The sequence below is a fragment of the Mandrillus leucophaeus genome, unplaced genomic scaffold (genome assembly GCF_000951045.1).
Source record: "Mandrillus leucophaeus isolate KB7577 unplaced genomic scaffold, Mleu.le_1.0 Scaffold123, whole genome shotgun sequence".
Lineage (NCBI taxonomy): Eukaryota > Metazoa > Chordata > Mammalia > Primates > Cercopithecidae > Mandrillus > Mandrillus leucophaeus.
Genome location: NW_012100654.1, coordinates 5,984,670 through 5,995,071, shown reverse-complemented (window position 1 = coordinate 5,995,071; position 10,402 = coordinate 5,984,670). Strand labels below are relative to the sequence as shown.

Below are 10,402 nucleotides of genomic sequence, written 5' to 3'. Positions count from 1 at the left end.
CCTAGTGGAGGATGTCTCCCAGTTAGGCTACTCAGGGGTCAGGGACCCACTTGAGCAGGCAGTCTGTCCGTTTTCAGATCTCAACCTCCGTGTTGGGAGATCCACTGCTCTCTTCAAAGCTGTCAGACAGAGTCATTTGTGTCTGCAGAGGTTTCTGCTGCTTTTTGTTGTTGTTGTTGTTGTTGTTTAGCTGTGGCCTGTCCCCAGTGGTAGAGTCTACAGAGACTAGCAGGCGTCCTTGAGCTGCTGTGAGCTCCACCCAGTTAGATCTTCCCAGGGCTTTGTTTGCCTACTTAAGCCTCAGCAATGGTGGGCGCCCCTCCCCCAACCTCGCTGCTGCCTTGCCGGTAGATCGCAGACTGCTGTGCTAGCAATGAGGAAGGCTCCATGGGCGTGGGACCCTCCCGACCAGGTGTGGGACATAATCTCCTGGTGTGCCCGTTTGCTTAAAGTGCAGTATTGGGGTGGGAGTTACCCGATTTTCCAGGTGTTGTGTGTCTCAGTTCCCCTGGCTAGGAAAAGGGATTCCCTTCCCCCTTGTGCTTCCCAGGTGAGGCAATGAATCGCCCTGCTTCAGCTCTCACTGGTCGGGCTGCAGCAGCTGACCAGCACCGATTGCTTGCTACTCCCTAGTGAGATGAACCCAGTACCTCAGTTGAAAATGCAGAAATCACCGGTCTTCTGTGTTGCTCGCGCTGGGAGCTGGAGACTGGAGCTGTTCCTATTTGGCCATCATCAGGAATATTGATGTATATACTGACTACCATTACAATTATTAGGTTCTCTTAAGCTAAAGAAAATTATTTTCTCTGATGGTGAGTGATGATGAGCATTTTTTCATGTGTCTGTTGGCTGTATGAATGTCTTCTTTTGAGAAGTGTCTTTCCATATCCTTTGCCAACTTTTTGATGGGGTTGTTTGTTTTTTTCTTGTAAATTTGATTGAGTTCTTTATAGGTTCTGGATATTAGCCCTTTGTCTGATGAGTAGATTGCAAAAATTTTCTCCCATTCTGTAGGTTGCCTGTTCACTCTGATGGTAGTTTCTTTTGCCGTGCGGAAGCTCTTTAGTTTAATTAGATCCCATTTGTCAATTTTGGCTGATGGGAATTGAACAATGAGATCACTTGGACACAGGAAGGGAAACATCACACACCGGGGCCTATTGTGGGGACGAGGGAGGAGGGAGGGGGATAGCATTAGGAGATATACCTAATGTAAATGACGAGTTAATGGATGCAGCACACCAACATGGCACATGTATACATATGTAACAAACCTGTACGTTGTGCACATGTACCCTAGAACTTAAAGTATAATTTTAAAAAAAATTATTTTCTGCTAGTCTTTTAATCTGTTCCTATTATGGCAGGAACTTTATGTATAATTAAGTTCTCCAAGCCTCAATATACCCATCTGTTAAATGGAGATAATAATAGTAGTTATCTCATTTGGATGTGATAAGGATTAAATAAAATAATGCATGTGAAATTCTGCATACGATGCCTAGAATATAATAAATACTCAATATATGTTAGCATTTAATATTTATTATATTATGTTACATAACTTGTTTAATCTTGTTGCCTTCATTGGAGCAAACTTTTAATGCTGTTTTCTTTATGTATTTTACAGATTATACTTACAGTAGAATTAACTATTTTTCTTTTGGCATACAGTTTCATGTTTCTAAACACATGTATAGATTTCTAAAACTATCACCACAATAAGAATAAAGAATATTTCCATCATTTCCCACAACTCTCCCATTCTGTTCCTTTATAGTCACTCCTCTCCCCAACTCCTAACCGTTGGCAACCACTGATCTGTTCTGCATCACTATAGTTTTGCATTTTGGAGACCATTATATATATGCGGTTATATATTACGTAACTTTTTAAGCCTAGCTTCTTTCACTCAGCAGAATGCCTTTGAGATTCATACACATTATGTATCCATAATTTGTTATTTTTTATTAATGCTTTCTTAAGTATGAGGACATTTCAAGTATATGGTCATATATTTCTTTTATAAGAGTCCATCTGATAGGTATCCCTTAATAGAATCTTTGTATTAAATGACACCTGACACAGTTTAGTGTGCTACAACATGTAGTGTGGTACAACATTATCAAACAACTGTGTTCCTTTAATTACTAATGATATTCATGGAATAAAAGGGACCTGAAATCTAATAAATGTGAGAAATTCTGAATTCTATAAAAGTAAATTGGATTGCTTGCCATATGATTTCTCATAATTTTTAACATATGCTATGAAATGCAAAATTCCTAAAAGAAGATATGGTTTTGCAAGTGCTTATCAAATTATCAAATTTAATTTTTTTCTGCTGAACAACTACCACGTTGTATTCCACAGTTTGAGAAACATTAAATGAAAAATGAAAAATGTGGGCTTTTGAGTCTGGGTTTGAATCTTTGTCCTGGTACTCACTAGCTGCTTGATCCTGGACAAGTTTAATCTGCATTAATCCCAGATTCTTCATGTATAAAATGGGACTAATAGTACTTTCTTTGTCAAGGTTGTTGTGAGGACTACACAAAATTTACTTTATATGTACACATAGCACAATATATGCCACATGGTAAGCACTCAGTAAATGGTAGCTATTTATTACTAGAGGCAATATATAGGAGTGTTTAGAATCACAGGCTTTGAAGTCTGGTAGATTTCAATTTTCTTTTGGTTGTTTCTTCTTAGCTGTTATTTAACCTCATTAATAAAGTGAGGACATTGCTTATGAGGATTTAATATGATAATTAAATATTTAGTACAGTTAACCATGAGTGGTTCCCTGAGCACTTTCTTGAGGAAGTAACTTTTTATGTAATCACTCAGTAGTTTATAGAGAAATGCATAAATATTAACAACTAAATTCAGACCCAGAGTATTCTGATGCAGAGTCATAATTAGAGCAGAAGAAATTTTACTTCCTTTCAATATTGGAGAGGACATATTTCCAATGTATATACAAAAAAGCAGGGGAAGTAAATTGCTACTTATCCTATGTTTGGATTAGTATTAGGGAATGAGAGTAAATTCACCTACTTATACACAGGAAAAAAATAGATACTTATGGCCTTTATTAACATTAATAGTAGATAATTAAGCTTAATATTTATGAAAAGATACTACATTCTCTTAAGTCATGGCCTTTTTATTTGCAAAACAAAGCAACAAACAAAGGTAAACCCCCCCCCCCACTATTTCATAAATAACTGTATTAGAAATGCTTTTTAAATCTGGATAAATCTTATTAATAATATAAATATACATTTTATAGAAATAACAAATGTGCTTTTTAATGGCACCATTAGTAGTTTGGTGATTTACCATATCAAATCACTGGTGCAAGACTAGTACTCAAATCAACTGAAGTAAAATAAGTTAGAGTATTTTTGTTTATTTTGCTTATAACTCAAATATTTATGTCAGAATATTAAGATAGAATTATAAACAGAAAATAGTACATGCATTTTATATGTAGGTTTGTTTAGAAACTTTCTTAAAAAGCCCCCCTTTTTGGTTATATAGCCAGCATAAGATTAGTAAATGTCCCACTGATAATGTTTGGTGCCTCAAACAGTACAAAATAGAAGAGAAAAAGAAATCTTATAGAGCGATTTCTAGAAACAAGTAGATCCTTCAGCTTAGCAAATGGGATGTAAGTGAATTATGTAGATGAGCATTATGTTCTCAAATAATTCGATACAATAAAGGCCTCTAGTTCTTTAAAAAAATTAGAAAAGAATATTTTCAATTTGGTATTTACTTCTGACTTCTTGAAAATACTTCCTGCTAACACACTTTTTCTTTTGTACACCTACACTAGAGATATGTAAGTATTGATTTGAGAAATAAAAAATGAAAAACTGTGAAAAGATTTCATAATTTTCAGATAGCTATAATGTTTTGGAGGCATCTTAACCCCACTCTGCTATCTAATTGTGTCTTATAAAGCAACAGACCCAAAACCTTGTGTAAGTTAGTTGAGCAAGATATATAGAGGATATATAGATATATAGACTGGCCACAAGTAAAATAGAAAAGGCAATTTATCTTTGATTAGCTATTCTTCTCTTACATATTATCTTTCTCCATCTTTTTATCTTTACTCTTTTTTCACAGAAACTCCATTATCTAGAATTCTTATTTTACCCTCTGCCATTCTGAGCTTTCCACTGTCACATTTCATTTTATATTAAAATTTGTCTCTTTTCTCTTGTAGAAATTTTAGGCCCCACAGGCCAGCTAGTTAATCTGATATTCTAACATAGACTAATATTCCAATGATAGTGATTTAGAGTTTGAGAACCAACTAATGTATGTGAAGATGTCCTTTTGAGAGTCAGTGAGCACATCTACCTCTCTCCAAGCTCACTGCCTTTCCCCAAACCTACCCCAACATCTTTAGACTGATCCATTAGTAAATTTAATAGTGAGAATGTACATCTAGAAAATGGGAAATGGTAGAATAGTAGGTTATTGAATGAGAAATTTTGAGCCAGACAAGTTTTTTGCTGTCATATTATATGGTATACAACAAAACCTGTTCTTTATAGGTTCAGTCCTGTGACTTTGTGTTATTTTAAATGACTTCTGAGTCTCATTAATGTTTTTTTCCTATGTAGCGAACCATTCATAATATTCTCTGGTGGGCTGTCCTATGACAAAGCTTGTAGAAGACCAAGTTTAACCATCATGCATGGAAAAGCAATTACAGTACTTGAAATGGATCATCCTATTGTTGAATTTCTAACTTTATGTGAAACGCCCTATCCAAATGGTAAGTAACTAAAATGAAACTATTAATGTTGAAAATCATTTTTGAAATGACAAGTTTCTAACAAAATTAAGGTTAAATATTTTCAGTTTTGGCAGTGGATGTCTACTGTGGTAAAATGCTGTGAGCTACAGGTGCTGGAACAGGTTCTGCAATTGTACCTACTTGACAAACTGGAAATAACACAGATGTAGTACAGCAATCCTGGCATTTCAGGTTCTAATATCAGGTAAGTGCTTTAAACTTTGATTAGATGGTGGAAGCTGAGCTGGGAGGGTCTGATAAGGGTCCAGGGTGAAATCACTTGGGGAAGCTGAGGTCTCTTAATAGCCTCTCTCAGACCAGCTCCATCAATTCCATCCCAAAGCCAATCAAAGTTAAAGCACTTACCTGGTATCAGTAATCTGTAACTGTGGTGGTGCTGCATCTGTTTCACATCTGGCTTTGCTTCAGATGCAACTGCAGCACCTCTGATTACTCTAGGATTGCGGATGTGTGGATAATGACTTTTTAAAATTTTGAAAATAGTCAGAAGGGCCTTTGGGAGGAGAAATGCTTATATATTTTTATTATCCTGAATATAAAGACTTTTTGTAAACACAACAACTAGTTATGTTGTTATGCAATCTGTATAATGAAATCTAATGATGATGAAATATTTTAATAATGTGGCCAGGTGCGGTGGTTCATGCCTGTTATCCCAGCACTTTGAGAGGGCAAGGCAGGCAGATCGTTTGAGTTCAAGAGTTCGAGACCAGCCTGGGCAACATAGTGAGATTCCATCTCAAATAAATAAATAAATAAATAAATAAATAAATAAATAAATCTAAAAAGTGAGAAAAGTGAAAACATAAAAAAGGAAATACACATCATGTTACAACAACATAGTATGTGTATATACATTACTATGTTTTTAAGAGGGAATATGCAGATATAAGGGAAAGAGCACTGGACTTGAGGACAAAATATGTGAGGTTATGATTTAGCTCTGCCACTTACTAGCTAGGTGACCTTGGGCAAGTCACTTTACATTTATGAGTTTTATTTATCATTTGTAGAAAGAGAATAGTAATATGGTCTCCACATGACTACTGGAAGGTTAAGTGAGCATACTTCCTAACTATAAACATATATATGTTGTGAGTTCCATTATTATGTGTATTAACTTACTTTATTTAGTCTCACATTTAAAAGATGGGATAAATTGATATTAAATAATAGTGTAGCACTTTATTTCCAAAGTTACTAGGGACAGACAATTTACTTATGTTTTTAATTGTCAAATAATTATTGAATCATTCTATGGCCCCAGTACTACAAGAACTTGTTGAGCATACAGATAAAGTATTAAACTAATCTCTGATGTCAAATTGCAAAAAATCTGGTCAGATGAGTGAGATTATTATGACTTGTTAAGTTTAAGTAATGAAAGACCTTAATTAAGTGCTGAGTTGTATGGTTCAGAGTATAAATAATGTATTAATTTTTAAGCTAAATAGTCATGGTTTCATGCATAGTAATAGCAGTGTTTGGAAAGAGAGAAAGGTAAGTCTGATTATGAGACAGTAGAGTTGTTTAGAGAACAGAAGAAGAGAGAAACTGTCTTGTAATATTTATGAATCATCAGAATATAAGTGTTCTTTGGAGTTACAAAAATGAATGATGAAAGAATGCATGAAGAAAGAACAGAGGACCAACAGCTGAGCTTAGGAAAATGCCTCCTATGAAAAGCCTCGAGAAAGAAGATGTGTGAGCAATAGAAATTGAGAATGTGTGGTCTGTGTGTATATAAATGTCTGCACGTTGGTAGAGATGTTAGGACAATTTCTAATGATGTTCAATAAAGTATAAATGCAATGTAACCATTCCTATTCACTTTCAAGCCATATATAAAAACCTTTGTTTTTTAGGAAAGTGGTAATGAGGATGGACCTTTTCACTTGTCACAAGCTAGGAGATGTACTTTAACTCTCTTGACAGTGCCAGAAAGGTTTCTGACCATATACCCATCTCAAGCAGAACCTAGTCCAAACCAGGACCCCAGAAACCTTCCTAATCTAGCTCCTTCATTAGAGGATTATTCTCCAAGTAAATCACATCCTTGAGTACATCCCCAGCTGTAATGTCTGGGATTATCATTGGTGTTGGATTGTGCCCCAGGACTCTTGGGGCACAATTGGTAGCTCTTGGAGAGGAGGGTCAGTAGCATTAATGAGGCCAACTTGAGAGATGAGAATTAGGGTAAAAGCCAGTTCTGAGGCCAGATCTCCTTGTGAGGATAACTCTAATATTATTTCCCCCTTTCTGGGAGAAGGAAATATGGACCTGGCAGATTTGTACAAAATCCTTTCCCAGGAGGTGTACAGGGGCCAATGGGACAAGCAGAAATGACTGCCAATGAGGAGTCCTAGTTGGAAGGGGATCAGTAAAGATTAGAGACTACCACAAATGTGTTGGCTACCCTGACCATCTGGATGAATTTAGAACTCTACGAAGGAACACTGAAAGCATGCCAGGGTTAAGGAGGACTAAAGAAAGGGCCTTGGGCCATTGCAGGCTAAATGGCACACCACAATTCTTTGCCAATTGGGCTTTTATTATTCCCTTGGTCTGTTTCACCAGTCCAGAGGACTAGAAGTTGTAAGCACAATTGAAATGTTGATAAATAGGCCAAATTATACAAATGTTTTAAATAATTTGCTCTGCAAAATGAGTTCCTCGTGCATTATGAACCCCTTAAGAGACTTTTCATGTTGGTATAAATTTTCCAACAGGTCCTTAACTACTGCCATGGCTGTGGCCTGTTGACAATAGAAGGCTTCAGTGCAATGCTAAAACATGCGAACTGTAACTAGTACATACCAATATCCTTGAGAGATGGGGAGCTGAAAAAAATATTGTTGCCATGCCTCAAAGGGACTTTTTGGTAATGTGAAGTGGTCCATGAAGGCGTGAAATGGTTTTCCAATATGGTATTGTGGACATATTTCACACAGATACTAAGGTTGTGAGCTATCCCAAGGCATGCTTGCCATCTGTGTAAGTAATTGGCCATTTTACCTTTAGCTAAAAGACATGTCTAGTAGGAGCATGCAGTTCTGCCTGTTGGACAAACCTGACATCAGGAAAGATAAGTAAAGTGGCAGAATTAAGCAAGTTATATTGGGTCATGGTAAGGGGAGGTGAGAACAGAAAAAGAATTGCATAGTTTGCTAGGCTTCTTGTGACATGAATTGAGGAGAGCCCCATTAGAGTGTGGAACACAGACAGTGAGGAGGGCCCCGTTGCTATTTTCACTGTGGCTTTTACAAAAGAAGAGACAACATCAACTTCTTTGAGACAAGGAGACTATAGTATCCTATGGGTCCAGTTTGTGTCCAATTCTGATATTTTAATTCATCTAGTTAGTTAGATTTTAAAAGGAGAAATACCCTGAATGTCCCCAGAGCATCCCTAGTCTGGACTGGGGGAAGAGGACTAGGGGACTCCATCAGGATTTAGTTATAACCAAATATTAGAGGATCTTACGAGAATTCAGAATCTAGTCCAGTCCATAGCCAAATAACAAGGACTTGAGGGCAATGCACAATGTTAGAATCTAGTAACAGATAAACTTTTGCTTTACTTAGAAGCATAACTTTTCCTCTCCACATTGATCATATAAGAAATCTCAGATATTAGAACCTCTTGAAGCTAGATGGCCAGACCAAGTCAGGCGTTAGATTTTACTTATAGTCTTAAGGTTCTTGGGCCTACCAGAAAGTGACAGTTTTTACATACTCACTGTAAAGCTAGGAACTCCTGAAGACAGGCATTTTAGGCACATTCTTACATATAACATTTCAGTCTATACCTTGGTAATATAACCAATGTTCCCAATTGTTTCCTGTTTTCAAGAGAGATAAGATTTTTATTTAACTCACATAAATAAAAATAAGAATACTCATTTATAGCTTCTGAATTTTAAGGAATCAAGTAGGGAAAAAAAAACAAATGCTTCCACCTTTGTTCAACAGAGGATACTTTACCAAAATACTGCAAACTATAGATAGCTTATGTCAGAAAATTTCCTGAATTTGGAAAATAAAACATTTAAGCAACAAAAACATTATCCTTATCAATTACTTAATTTCATTTAAATAATTTTGTTTGGTTGGCCAGGTGCAGTGGCTCACACCTGTAATCCCAGCACTTTGGCAGGCTGTGTGGTAGGATAGCTTGAGGTCAGGATTTCAAGACCAGCCTGCACAACATAGCAAGACCTGTCTCTACTAAAAGGCAAAAAAATTATCTGGGTGTAGTCATACATGTCTGTAGTCTTAGCTACTCCAGAGGCTGAGGTAGGAGGATCAAGCTTGAGCTCAGGAGATGGAAACTGCAGCGAGCTGTGATTGCATCACTGTACTCCAGCCTGGGGAACAGAGTAAGACTGTGTTTCAAAAAAATTTTTTTTCTTTATTTTGATTAGCAATTTTAGACTATAGCTCATTGCAAGTACTTCCAGAGAAGAATTTAAAACAATTGCTGTGGATGACAAAAAGCCAGAAAAATCATAGCCAAAGATACGATGAGAATTTTCAATTGACAAGGCAATTTAGATATTTTGGTGGCACACAATCATTTAACATAATAATCATTATTATGATACATATCTTGGCATATCAGAATTTTAGGGATCCTATACAATTTCACACATTTTAATAACACACACAAATATAACTTAAGGGAAGTTAAACACCATTCCTTATTTGACAGAACTTCCTGTATTATTTACCAAATAAACCTAATCATTTAATATCTGTACAAGATGAGAGATAAACCCTTTGAGGCTCTTCAGGGGGGCCTATGTGGAAAATCGTAAAATTAATTTTAGGCCAAAAGGCTTAATTTAAGATTTGGGCACTGGAGAGACCTGCCAAAGTTGTCAAAAAGTTCAAAAACTACTTTCGTTAATAGAATGGTAGTTCACTGCTAAATAATAGTTACTTATTCAGTCAAAGTAAGAATAAAAATCAGAAGACTTCAAAAGCAATACAGAAAGTTACATGGATGTAAAAACCTTAACCCTTGTAAAGGTTCAGTTTTCTGAAGTAGTCAAAACCCAACAAGGACAGCATGAAGTACAGGACAGAATCTATGTTTCCTAGGCTCAAATATTCCTTGAGCAGGGAATATATGGTTCTTAGCAAGAGCATATGAAGTTCTGGTTACATAAAATAATTCAGACATATAAAGAAAAGCCAAGAGTACTCAATCAAGTTATACTGGGTAAAACATTGCTTTTCTGGACCTTCAGGATAAAAGTAAAACCAGAGAAACTAGGTAGTTCTCAGGAAGAGGCGTGACAGAAATAGAAACGTGTTCGTAAATCAGAGGATGGTTGTTAAACACATTTCAGAATTAAAAATCAAAACCTCTTGCAATCTTACTAAAAGCAATTAATATTTAAGAAATCTTTGTTGACTGGGTGCAGTGGCTCTCACACCTGTAATTCCAGCACTTTGGGAGGCCGAGACAGGCGGATCACGAGGTCAGGAGATCAAGACCATCCTGGCTAACACGGTGAAACCCCGTCTCTACTAAAAAATACAAAAAACTAGC

The 10,402-nt window shown here is 36.3% G+C and overlaps 1 protein-coding gene across 2 annotated transcripts in view; it reads left to right on the top strand.

Moving 5' to 3' along the window:
- The window catches only part of STXBP5L (syntaxin binding protein 5-like), a 503,509-nt gene that overhangs the window by 299,024 nt on the left and 194,083 nt on the right, over positions 1 to 10,402 (top strand). For both annotated transcript variants that reach the window (XM_011971605.1, XM_011971604.1), the window contains exon 11: positions 4,650 to 4,804. In XM_011971605.1, coding sequence (XP_011826995.1) covers positions 4,650 to 4,804 — 155 coding nt within the window. The remainder of the gene's footprint in view (positions 1 to 4,649; positions 4,805 to 10,402) is intronic.